This window comes from Hyperoodon ampullatus (genome assembly GCF_949752795.1).
Source record: "Hyperoodon ampullatus genome assembly, chromosome: 4".
In the NCBI taxonomy this organism is placed as follows: Eukaryota; Metazoa; Chordata; class Mammalia; order Artiodactyla; family Ziphiidae; genus Hyperoodon; species Hyperoodon ampullatus.
This window is the reverse complement of record NC_136917.1, coordinates 84,975,264-84,988,387: the sequence shown is the minus strand read 5'-3', so window position 1 is coordinate 84,988,387 and position 13,124 is coordinate 84,975,264. Positions and strand designations below refer to the sequence as shown.

The following is a 13,124-nucleotide window of genomic DNA, read 5'->3' as shown; positions in this document are numbered from 1 at the left end:
TGAGTTTATTTTACAGAAACTGCTTATAAACTAAGTGTTTTCCATGCAGTATCTCATGTATTTCCTTCCTAATATGTTGTAATTAAAATATTTTGGGCTTTTTCATTGGACATCCCAACTGATATGGTTCCAGTTTTATATCTGCTATAAAAGCAATTACAAAAGTCAGGTAATGAGAAATTAGGCAATGGAGTGCTTTGACTTTAGTACCGTTGTGAATAAATTAAAAATTGAAGACCAGTTGATATACCATTCTCCTGAGTGAATTTCAATTGAGTTAACTTTGGTTATGTTTTGCTGTCTTGGAAGTATGGATTTCTCCATACTTCTTAGAGAATGGAGATAGAATCAAACAGATATTTCTAATACACCCAAATATAATTACATTATGTTTAAGAAAATTAACAAAACAATTCATTTATCATTTTTTTAAATGAGATAATTAGTAGATTAAAAAAAATACTTTGGAAACCATGAAGTACAATAAAAATGTTAACTATTTTCTGTGTCATTGTGTTAATTTTTTTTCCTTTAAGGCAGCAGATATAACTTCTTGTGGAAACTTTGCTGTGATTGGTCTCTCATCAGGAAATGTAGATGTATATAACATGCAGTCGGGTATACACCGAGGAAGTTTTGGCAAGGATCAAGGTATTGAATTTATTTTTCTTTTTCTTATTTTTTAAAAAAGTAATATAGATAGATAAAAGGCTAATAACTGTTGCTGGCATTTATTAAATTCTTGAGTGCCAGTCATTTTGCTAAAGTTGTATATGGGTTATCATCAGCCGTATGTGGCAGATACTGCCATTATATCTATTTGAAACACCATGTTGAAATAAAGAGAATGAAGTCATAGTTGTATTAGGGGAAAGTGGATATTATAGAAATTAAAGGTTCTTTTTTTCTTCTCCTTGCATTAATTAAGCAGAAAATCTTAACTATTTTTTTAAACCTTCATGGCATCAACCTGATGGATTTTGTTATTACTCAAGTGGTATAATAATCTTCTCTCTGCTCCCTAAAATCCATATTAATTTAAAGATTTTAGGGGCATTAAATAGTGGGAACTTAGATATTTAAATAAAGGAATCACTGTTTATGTAGTGTTCAGAGAGTCAGTTGCAATTCTTATTTCTTTTTTCTTTTAACATATGCTTTAAAGCCCATAAAGGATCTGTTAGAGGTGTTGCAGTGGATGGATTAAACCAGTTGACAATTACAACTGGTAGTGAAGGAGTACTCAAGTTCTGGAACTTTAAAAACAAAGTTTTAATTCATTCTGTGAGCATTGATTCATCTCCAAATATGATGCTGCTACATAGAGACAGGTAAAGTTTTTCTTTTAATGATAATGGACTTTCTTCTTGATGTTTTTAGTTCTTAATTTAAGTACAGTAGACCTTTGAACAACACAGGTTTGAACTGTGCAGGTGCAGTTATACACAACTTTCTTTCACTAAGTACTCACTGTAGCACTACATGATCCACTGTTGGTTGAGTCCACAGATGTAGAACCAGGGACATGGAGGGCCAACTGTAAAGTTAATATCTTTTTTTAAAAAATTTATTTTTGGCTGCATTGGGTCTTCGTTGCTGCACACAGGCTTTTTCTAGTTGCGGCAAGCTGGGGCTACTCTTCGTTTCAGTGCGTGGGCTTCTCAGTGTGGTGGCTTCTTTTGTTGCGGAGCAGGGGCTCTAGATGCATGGGCATCAGTAGTTGTGGCTCGCGGGCTCTAGAGTGCAGGCTCAGTAGTTGTGGCGCACAGGCTTAGTTGCTCCATGGCATGAGGGATATTCCCAGACCAGGGATGGAACCCGTGTCCCCTGCATTGGCAGGCAGATTCTTAACTACTGTGCCACCAGGGAAGTCCCCCAGCTGTAAAGTTATGTGCAGATTTTTGTCTGCAGAGGGGTGGCGCCCTAACCCTCATGTAAAGTGGTCAACTATAGGTAATTTACCAAGTGGGAAAAACCAGACTTTTCATATAAAAGGACAGCATTTTGCTTAATTTCTCCCAAAGTATACTTGATTAACAAAATTTAAATGACTGAGATTTTAGTTCAAGGGTTTTTGTTTGTTTGTTTGTTCATTAAAACTGTTGCATTTATCTTGCTAGTGGCATTCTGGGACTCGCCTTGGATGACTTCTCCATTACTGTTTTGGACATAGAAACTAGGAAGATTGTCAGAGAGTTTTCTGGACACCAAGGCCAAATAAATGACATGGTAAAACAAACTTCGGATGTTTAAATAAAACTTGATTCATTTCTATTTCTGTTTAGGTTTAAAAAGTTCAAATAATTGAAACTTATCTTTTAATAGCATTAAACTCATCATATGAGGAGATGTTCAAAATAAATAATTAGGAGACTAATTTTCAAAAAAGATTTTTAAGGAAAATTTAGAATTAAAAGAAGTTTAATATTTTAATATTTCTCAGGTAAGTTAATGCCATTAAAGTATAAATCCCAGAGTTGATTTTTTTCTCTTTAAACAAGGCCAGAATATACTTTGGAGAGTGAATCATTGAAACATAAGTGTATCATTTTTGACTTAATACTAAACTAAGCTGAGAGAACTCATTTCTGTTTTTCTACATTCATAATGAATTAATAGGAGACCTGGAATATCTGATTCTTGGTTCATTCTAGTTTAGTGTTATTTCTACAGTTTATGTATCTTAACTTCAAAAGAGTTTAATTAATAAAAATGTGTTTTAACTTACTATTATGTTGTTATAGTGAGAAATATGGTAATAAGTACTCGTTGAAAAAATGTAAGTTGAAGACTTTGCATCAACTGCAGATACCTTTATTTACTTGAAACAGAAAAAATAAAATAAAATAAAATCCTACATAGTGACACTCCCAACAGCTACTTTTACTTATCAGTTCTCACACCAAAAATCTGAATTTGCAATGTTTATCCCCATTTCCTTAAAAATCAGGGGTGGGGGGTTAATGGTCGGGAAATTGTGTTATTCTGCAGATAAGAGATTGGCAGAACTACCCATCAGCAGAATTTGTTGTGACAGCATCTGTAGAAATGGTGGGAGTAGAGTAATTTTGATGAAATTGCATTTTTGAAAACATCTGTCAATGCCATCTTGCTCTTCCTATTTCTTTCCTTTTCAAACTTTACTTTCGAGTTATATGTCTGGAGTTTCCCCTAGTCAATAACAAATTACTCCTGTTCCGTTAAACCTATGAGCATTTATACATGACTTCACCTATCAAAGTCATTTTCCTATACTTTATTATCTGCACTTTCCTTCTGTAAATTGAGTTCTCTGCACCTTAAGGTTTGAGTTTCCACAGTATCATCGCAGCCCCATGACCAAGTTGGAGTTCACTTATCCCACTCTTATTTGCTAATATGGATGGTCATAATCCCTATGGTGTGTTTACACTCCTGGATGAACAATCTACTACCATTATAAACATTAAAGTTTTTCCTTTTGGGTCTTCTTTTACATTTGACTTGGTTTAAAGCTCATGTGCTGCAGGCAGAGAGCTATTATTTTTCCATTTTTATCTAGAGAAGATATAACTTCTTCATGGTGGCATAAGTAGTTTATTATTTAAATTTATTTTGAAAATCTGATTTTTGTGGTTTTAATTTATACTTTGGAAATAAAACATCATTAAGGAAGAAAAGACTTTTAACTGAATCTATAAGTACAAGCAGAAGGACTTCTTTAGTAACTTCACTATATTAAGAGAATTTGCATTCTTCAAAATCATTCTTAGAAAGCCATTCTAATATATAGAACCTTTTCAAGGAAATGGAGCTTTTGTTGCTTTCACAGATACTTTATTATTGAAATTAGGCTCATAAAATATTTCTAATAGAATGTTCTCAGAACAGCAGTTTTATGTTAAAAACAATTAGTAGTCAAACAGTTTGTTAACTGTCTACAAATATAGGAGATTATGGAGTAGAAATTGAAAATTGGGTGAAACTGTTCATTTTTAAAACTTTTTATAATTCATGTAAAAGCTTAGTCCTTAGCTGTATCCAAATCAGTGGTATATAAGATGGTATTTTATGTAATAAGATGTAAGTTTTATACTTCAAACATTTTTTAATGAAGCATGCATTATCTTTTCATTTCTTGTATTCTTTAAGCTGTTAAATATAGACACAAACATACATACAGAAATACATACATATACACACGCACACATATATTTATATATGCATTCTTTTTTTTTTTTTTTTAATTTAAAGGCTTTCAGTCCTGATGGTCGTTGGTTAATAAGTGCTTCAATGGATTGCTCTATTAGAACTTGGGACCTTCCATCTGGGTGGTGAGTTTTTAAATCTCTAACCTTATCAGAGGTTTTCTCAGTCATTGTCATTACATGTGACTTTTACCTGTTGTTAATGGATTATGTACTTTTTGAATGTGAATATATTTGGGGATTTTTCTAACCTGACTATATTTTATCCTTGGAGTGTTTTTGATCTCAAACAGCAGAGATTAGTGCCATAAAAGATAATAGAAAAATCCAACCTCTCAGGTTCTCTATTCCTGCAAAATTGAGATATAGAAGTGAGTTGCATAAACCTTAAGAAAGCACATTTGGCCTTTTTGATACTCCAAAGTAGAGATCATACTTTAGGAATAAAAACTTTTATTTTGAGTATTTTTTTGTTTTTATTGTTGTTGTTGTTGATACTGAATTTAGTTAAGAGATCAGAACACTTTGCTTTGTGTGTATTATATATTTTCTGTCTCTAACATAATTCTTGACAAAAGACATTTAGATACCTTAAAGTAATGAAAATGTGTGTTTTAAGATTTGGGTAAAACCCAACAGTGTTCAGAAATCTGTCATAGATTGAAACTTGCTACTAAAACAGCACTTGAAGAAAAAACATTAATTCTGTTCAGTAATTTGAGAGAGAGAGTACTTTGTTGTTAAAAATTATGTAGGAATAGATGCAATTTGAAATCATATCACTTAACATAGAATTGCCTAGATTGAGTTTGAAAGGAGTGATGGGAAAAGAAACATACCATAAGGAAAGAGATACATGAGAAAGATGAGAAGGAAGCTAGTGCTTTTCAATCTTTTGAAATATTCCTAAACTAAGTTTTGTCCAATTCTACTCCTCTTCTTTCTCAGGAATTAGATAAGCTCATACCTGAAAGCAATTTGACCTTTAGAAAGGAAAAACCCTGATGTACTTATTTCCCTTTAAGTTTGATAAAGGAATGAGGCAGAGCTGTCTATACAGCATACATACTGGATTTGGAAATATGCACAGCAAGAGTGTCACTAATGGGTCCAACTCTAATAACTAGGGAATTTGGTCCACAGGTGTGTCTCTTTTGTACTTAAAATAGAGTAAAGCAAAATATAATTAGTTGCCTGTGTCCTTCAGCTTCAAAACGTTCACCTCAAGTTGGTACTTTCTTAATTAAAAAAAAAAAAAAACTTTTTTCTAAAGGTACCATTAGAAATATTGATTAGTCTTTTGCTTCTTGGACTTTTGCTTCTATCTAAAAGTGAACACTATAATTTGAATGACTTTACAGTAGGAAGGTTGTACAGAAAATAGAGTTGACACAATGCCCTTTTCATTTTCCTTTTTAGTAGTTTAAGTTCACGTTAGATGGGAGAGACAGGTTAATGTTCAGTAGTACTACATTGGCAAAATATTTTTTTAAAGTGGTAAGGTTTTTATGGAATGGAAGAATTAGGATCTGAAAGTAGCGTTCAAAGCCTTTGACTCAGTCTTTGACTCAGCATTAGCCTTTTTTGCTGAATTTCTTATTTTAGTAAAAAGATGAACAGATTCAAATCTGATAGATTTTCAACTCTGGTATCTTATTTTTCGGTGAACACAGGCGATTTTAAGTGAATACAGAAGCATTAAGCTGGGAGAAACACCAGAGCAAGAAGTGAGTCACATAGGGATTGTTAAAAGAAAATATAATGATTGGACCAAAGTGTATTTTTGATAAAGAAAAAACTACTTTTTTCGTTAAGATTTGAAGTGGAGCAAATGAGAAAGGTTGAAAAGCAGTATCATAAAACTGCTGCTGCCTAACTGCAGCCAAGCTAACATTTACCATGAGCTGCTAGGCACTTTATATGCTTTTATTTTTCATCTTTTCTCATATCCTATTAGGTATAGGTACTGTTTTTTAGTCCTCTTTTACAGATGAGGAAACAGAGGCTCAGAGAGAATTTAAGTGATTTGCCCAAGGCAACATAGTTTGTTAATGAGATTTTGCTGTAATAAGCATAGGGGAAAGACATTTCCCAATAGTTGTGATATCAGCCTTGCCTAAACATAATTAGTATGGCAACCTTTGGAGAGTCCTAGTTTTTTCTTCAGTAAGCAGTTTTATCATTTACATAACATGTTAAATATGTAAAGAATGAATATACTCATTATGAAGGCTAAAAAGTGATACATATGAGTAAACCTTTGGTGTGTGTGGTAACATACAGATGTATCCATCTGGAATTGTGCCTATCTAAAACAAATTGCAGGGACTTACTTGGTGGTGCAGTGATTAAGAGTCCACCTGCCAATGCAGGGGACACGGGTTCGAGCCCTGGTCCAGGAAGATACCACATGCCGCGGAGCAGCTAAGCCCACGCACCACAACTGCTGAGCCTGTGCTGTGGAGCCCGTGAGCCACAACTACTGGCTCACGCCCCACAGCTACTGAAGCCCGTGTGCCTAGAGCCCATGCTCCACAACAAGAGAAGCCACAGCAATGAGAAGCCTGCGCACAGCAACAAAGAGTAGCCCCCGCTTGCCGCAACTAGAGAAAGCCTGCATGCAGCAACGAAGACCCAATGCAGCCAAAAAAATAAATTATTAAAACAAATTGCATAGGTACTGAACTGTTTACTGTAAAGGTTTTTTTGTTTAAGTGCTGAAAATTTTCTTGTGTTTGTAGGATTCTCAGAGAAGCAGAGTTGAAATTTTTTTTTAATTTCTTTTTTTTTAAATTTATTTATTTTTTATTATTTTATTTTGATAAAATACCACTTTAGCACAGGCTTAGCAGTTGTGGTGCATGGGCTTAGTTGCTCTGTGGCATGTGGGATCTTCCTGGATCAGGGATTGAAACCCGTGTCCCCTGCATTGGCAGGCAGATTCTTAACCACTGCACTACCAGGGAAGTCCCCAGAGTTGAAATTTTTTATCCCTGAAATTAATCTGTCATCCCCTACCACTACCACCTGTAACTTCTGGTTGCTTTTAATCTCCTAGAAGTTTAGGTTGAACTCTTTTGGGGGTGAGAAAAATATAAAATTAAATAGTTTTAATAGAATTTTGCATTTTTTTTCTGTCTCATCCCACTGACCTTGCTTTCTGAGGAGCATTACATGACAATAATTGCAGTAGAACATTGTTTTGCATTTCTCACTGAGGCAAAACTATCCCTTTATTCTATTCATTAAAGTTTCCTTTGTAAGGTGATTCCATCACTTTGGAGATTGAACATCTAGACATTCTCTGCATTTGTTTAGAATATAATCAGAAGTGGGTTAATGTTACCTCTGTTTATGAGGAGCTCTGTACTTGAAAATCTGATCCCTTAAAATGGGAATTTTTTTTCAGTTTTTCTCTCAAAAAACATAATTTACCTGAGACTTCATTTTGTAGGATTAGCAGGAGACTATATGGTAGTTAGGTCTGGGATTAAGCCTGTAGACTTAAGCTTTATGAACTAATTTGGCCATGTAAAATATGCTATGGATGTGGAAACGACCTTCCTCAGTTTGATGCTTTTACATAATGGAAGGCCAGCCTACCCACACACAACAGCTGTGGAAGTCACATTGCACAAAGAATTTGCCAAAGCAATTATAGTATCAAGTAAAATAAATTTGCTCAAGCAGTAGATTTCTCTTTTTAACAGATAGATTCTGAACCATGTTAGGGAGTTTCACCCCTCACACACTTACACTTGTAGTGAACAAATATTAAGACAAAGAAGAAATGGTAAGATCTGAAATTGCTGAGTTTAGGTTTAATCATCAGTATACATGGAGATAAAGTTTCTGCTCTAGGTTGTTTGCATTAAATGAATTAACAAATAATTTTACAGTCTCTGGTATATAATAAGTGTTTAGCAAACGTCCTTCTCCCCAATTCCTTTGATTCCCAAGAGCAGCTGTTCTTGTGAGTTTCCACAGAAGGGTTGAGCAGCCAGATTATTACTCACCTTTTTTCCCCATAAGTGAAAATTAAACATCAGTCATTGTCCTGAGCACACTTTGGTTTGTTTGTAGTGCTCCAAAATTTAGTCTTGTCCTTCTACCTTGCATTCATTAGTTAAGTTTCACATTGTTAATCACTATGTGCACACATTGAGAGAGATTTTATCATGGATAAGTCATTTAATGCTTCCACTGGAAAGTCTTCATTTTGAGCTGCTCAGAGTGTGCTTCATGAATCACCAGTGTAGGCATCTTTTGGGTGTGTGTGCTATCAAACTGTTGTACCTTTAGTTTCCGTAATGGTTTTACTGAGCTTATAGTGATTAAGTGTGCAGACTGCTTGGTGACAGATATGGCTCAGTTACTTTCTACCTTGAGCAAGTTTTTAAATCTTACTGGGCCTCATTTTTCTACTGTGTATAGTTAGGACGGATCTGCCTCATAGGGTTGTGAGGATTAAATTAGTAGGCACAAGTGCTCAGGATACTTCCTAGCATGGAGCACTAAAAAAAGTGTCAACCTGTCATTTGCTTTCTTGAAATAATTTGGTTTATTTAATGTAGATTCTGAGCTTCAGTCATCTTGCCATGCCTTCTCATGGATAATGTATTGGCTTCAGTGAGTAGTTTTTAAAACAGCCCTGATTAAAACCATTATACTCCTCTTAAAGATACAAGGTATTCACACTCTTAGCCAGCCTAAGAAGCCTCTTCTGCAAGATGCCAATGTGTTAGGCCTTTCTTTTGCTCCTTAAATTCACCTCGTTAAACTTCCTGCTTACACCATCCTAGTTCAAATCTTCACTGCTTGTTAGATGACTACTACCATAATCTCACTGTTCTTTCTGTTCAGATATATTCTGCATTCTGCTAGCAGATTTTCTTATGAAAGTGAAGATTGCAGCACTATCTGCTCAAAAGCCTGTAGTGACCTTCCATTTATTAAAAGACAAAAATAAACTCAGATGTTTGGTATTCAAGACTGCACTCCTCGCTACACACTGTTTTCCCTCACCTTGCCCTCCACATTTCCCTCACCCAGAAGATGCTTTCTTTACCATCAACATCCATTGAATTCCTGTCCATTTGTAAGGCTCACCTCACACACTGTTTTCTGAGAAGCTGTTCTGAGTCTTCTTCTTGAGTGTGATTGCTCCCTTTTCCTCCCCAATTTCAACCCCTGCTCACAGCTTTTTGAAGCTGTGAGACTAGTTTCTATAAGCTGCTTTATGGTTATGCTCTATAGACTGAATTTTCATGTTTCATAGATAGCATGGTTACCTATTTGAAAAACAGAATTGCTCAAATTTTTTTTCTACTACCATTCTCTTATTATTTATAACGATTTTATTATTTTCTTCTATTGCCTACACCTTTTATTGTTTTCACTGAAATAACAAATACAGGAGAGTACTGATAATCTATTTTAAATGTGTGACATCTTTAGAATTGTTTCCAAGTCTGCCAAAATAGCATTCCAGAAAAACAGCATTTCCTCCTGTATTCTCCCTGTTGTTGAAACTCTTTCTCCAGTTAACTGGTCTATTTAGTGCTCTGCTCTGGATCTTTCTCATTAAGAAGATTATTTTCACATAGTAACTTAGTTAACAAAGCTCTTTGTTAGTGATGACTTTCTGGTGTTGGTGATTTAAAAAAGAAAAACTTTCTGCATCTCTTACCCTTTGTTTTTTTAGCAAAAATGTATTTTGTGAATTATATCCTTTTTGGTAGAGTTCAAATATTTTAACATCTTGATTCTTTCTGTAGCCTTATAGACAGCTTTTTGTTGGACTCAGCTCCTCTTAATGTTACTATGTCCCCTACTGGAGACTTTCTGGCCACTTCCCATGTAGACCACCTTGGAATTTATCTATGGTAAGTTCTTGTATACAGTTCTCTTTGGGGTAAGAAGGAAAAGGAAGATGATATTGTCAGACAATCATAGTTTCTAACATTGCCCTTTAGGTTTTTTTTTAACTTATAAAATGGAAATGTCACATAGTTCACCCTAAGTCTATGACTAAGTCAACATCTGCTTGATAATTTAGATAGCTTTGCTCAAGTGTGTATTCTAAACCACATGATTGATTTTTATCTGTTATACTATTTGGCTTTTATTTGCGGAAAGGATAAGTGAGTTTAAAAATCTTAGAAAAGGGATATCCCCAGCCAGGCTGGTCTTCCTGCCACGGCCTCAATACCCCTTTATGACCTTGGCTAGTCACTTCTCAACTTCAGACTCCTTTATCTATAAAATAAGGCATAAGTGTGGGCAGAATGCTTTCTAAGATTCATTTTAGTTGCATAACTTTTCATAGCCATGTACAGATCTTTATGGTGGTCTTCTAATGGTGATGAACATAGAAGAGTTCAAAATAAATGATCCATTATCTGGGTTTAGAAAATTTTTCGTTTGTTTTCTGAGTTTAGATGCCTAATTCTTTTAACTCTTATTATTGAGGAAGAGGAAAAAATGAATTCCTTTTCTAATTACAAGATTTTCTAATTGGCTTTTTAGAATATGAAAGTAAATTCACTATATAATAGAAATAGATTCTGGCCATCTTAATAAGCAAAATGGAGTATCTCCTGGAATCTTTGAGGCTTGAACAATCAAGACAAGAGAAGAATGGTAGCTGTGGTACCTCAGCAGCAAGAGCATATAGTTCAGCTATTAACTCAGAATCTGATATTTCCAATTTTTACTTTCCATTCCAGATTCATTATGTTTGGGAGACAGAATCTGATTAGCCCACTTTGGGACAGGTATCCACATCTTGATTAGTCATCCAAGGCCATGGTGCAGGGTCAGGTAGCACTTAGAGGACCATTCTAGAAAGGAGAAATCCATGACTGTTCAGCAACCCCCCAAGAATCTGATCAGCATATTCTCTCTCTGACTTAATTCTCTCAGTCCATCTTTACTTCATTTATAATTTCCTTATATGAAGGTTGCCATTTGTCAAAGCAATATAAATATATGGATGTTACGTTACCTTATAAAAGTATTAGCCATTACTGATCTCTCAAATAAATATTGGGTTGGCCAAAAAGTGCCTTCAGTTTTTACGTAAAAATAAAAGACACATTTTTCATTTTTTACCAGGAACTTTATTGAACAATGTATTCACCCTTTTGTTCCACTACCTTCTGCATTTTTCAGGCAGCTTCCTAATTCCACCTTCCCAAAGCTTTTTATCTTTTCGAGCAAAGAATTGTTCCAGGTGCCTTTTCAGTCTTTCAAGGAATTGAAATTTTTTCCATTAAGAGAATTTTGTAAAGACCGAAATAAATGGAACTCCAAAGGTGCATTGTCTGGTGAATACGGCAGATGAATCAGAACTTCTCAGCCAAGCTGTAACAGTTTTTGCTGGTCATCAAAGAAACAAATGCGGTCTTGCATTATCCTGATGGAAGATTATGTGTTTTCTGTTGACTAATTCTGGATGCTTTTCGTCGAGTGCTGCTTTCAGTTGGTCTAACTGGGAGCAGTACTTGTTGGAATTAATTGTTTGGTTTCCTGGAAGGAGCTCATAATAGAGGACTCCCTTCCATTCCCACCATATATACAACATCACCTTTGGATGAAGACCTGCCTTTGGTGTGGTTGGTGGTGGTTCATTTCACTTGCCCCACGATCTCTTCCATTCCACATTATTGTACACTTCCACTTTTCATCGCCCGTCACAATTTGTTTTAAAAACGGAATGCTGTTGAAATGTTTTTAAGTAGAGAATCGCATGTGGAAATACGATCAAGGTTTTTTTCGCTTAACTTATATGGAACAGAAACATCAAAGCAATTAACATAACCAAGCTGGTGAAAATGATTTTCAATGCTTGATTTGGACATTTTGAGTATGTTGGCCATCTCCTGCTTAGTATAACGTTGACTGTCCTCAATTAATGTCTCTATTTGATCGCTATCAACTTTAACTGGTCCACCTGACAGTGGGGCATCGTCCAGCAAGAAATCTCCAGCACAGAACTTCGCAAACCACTTTTGACACGTTCTATCAGTCAAGGCACCTTCTCCATACACTGTGCAAATCTTTTTTTGCATTTTGGTTGCATTTTTACCTTTCTTGAAATAATAAAGCATAATTTGCCAAAAATGTTGCTTTTTTTCTTCCATTTTCAACACTAAATGGCTACACGAAAATTCACCAATTTGCTAAGTCTTTTTTTAAATGCACGCTGATATGACAGCTGTCACCTACAGTCTAACAAAATTGTTTCCAATGAAGCTGAAGACAACTAAGTGTTTCTAGAGCCATCTTAGGGGAGAAAACGAACGAAGCTTTTGGCCACCCCAATAGTTTTTTGTGCTACATTAGAAATAAAGAGTCCATTAATAATGTGTATGCACATCTTTCTTGTGATGACATCTGTGATATGAATCAGCATTTTCAAATTAATACTATTTTTGAGATCTTTTTTTAACTTACAAGTGATCAGAATTTATAGCCAAGTTAAAGATTGTGGAGATTATTACCAGTAATTGAAGTTTCCCTGAACATATTTTTATGTTTTACAATATTGCTTATGTTTTTGTTTCTCAGGTCCAATATTTCCCTGTATTCAGTTGTTTCATTACGGCCACTTCCCACAGATTATGTTCCTTCAGTAGTGATGCTTCCTGGTACTTGTCAAACCCAAGGTAATCACAAAATAGTAAAGTAGTTTTTGAAGTGTAATATAATAAACCTAACGTGCAGGATATTGCTACTGAAGGCAAAATTTAATGCATTCAATCAAAGTATTTTTTAGCTTATATGAAATATTTTGAATGACTTCATGAATTTATGCAAAGATATAATTGATGTGGTATTGATATCAAATAGTATACCAGTGGAGAAATGTTTTGAGTCTGGTGATGGGAACTGTAGTTAATATGAGAAAATAAGAAGATGAATTAAATAAATAGA

General features: G+C 34.8%; 1 protein-coding gene across 1 annotated transcript in view; it reads left to right on the top strand.

Moving 5' to 3' along the window:
• WDR36 (WD repeat domain 36) overlaps positions 1 to 13,124 on the top strand; it is a 37,230-nt gene that overhangs the window by 17,872 nt on the left and 6,234 nt on the right. Inside the window, exons 13-18 of the mRNA XM_079702542.1 lie at positions 541 to 651; positions 1,166 to 1,331; positions 2,121 to 2,229; positions 4,234 to 4,313; positions 9,965 to 10,072; positions 12,759 to 12,856. Of these exons, the coding sequence (XP_079558668.1) occupies positions 541 to 651; positions 1,166 to 1,331; positions 2,121 to 2,229; positions 4,234 to 4,313; positions 9,965 to 10,072; positions 12,759 to 12,856 (672 nt within the window). The remainder of the gene's footprint in view (positions 1 to 540; positions 652 to 1,165; positions 1,332 to 2,120; positions 2,230 to 4,233; positions 4,314 to 9,964; positions 10,073 to 12,758; positions 12,857 to 13,124) is intronic.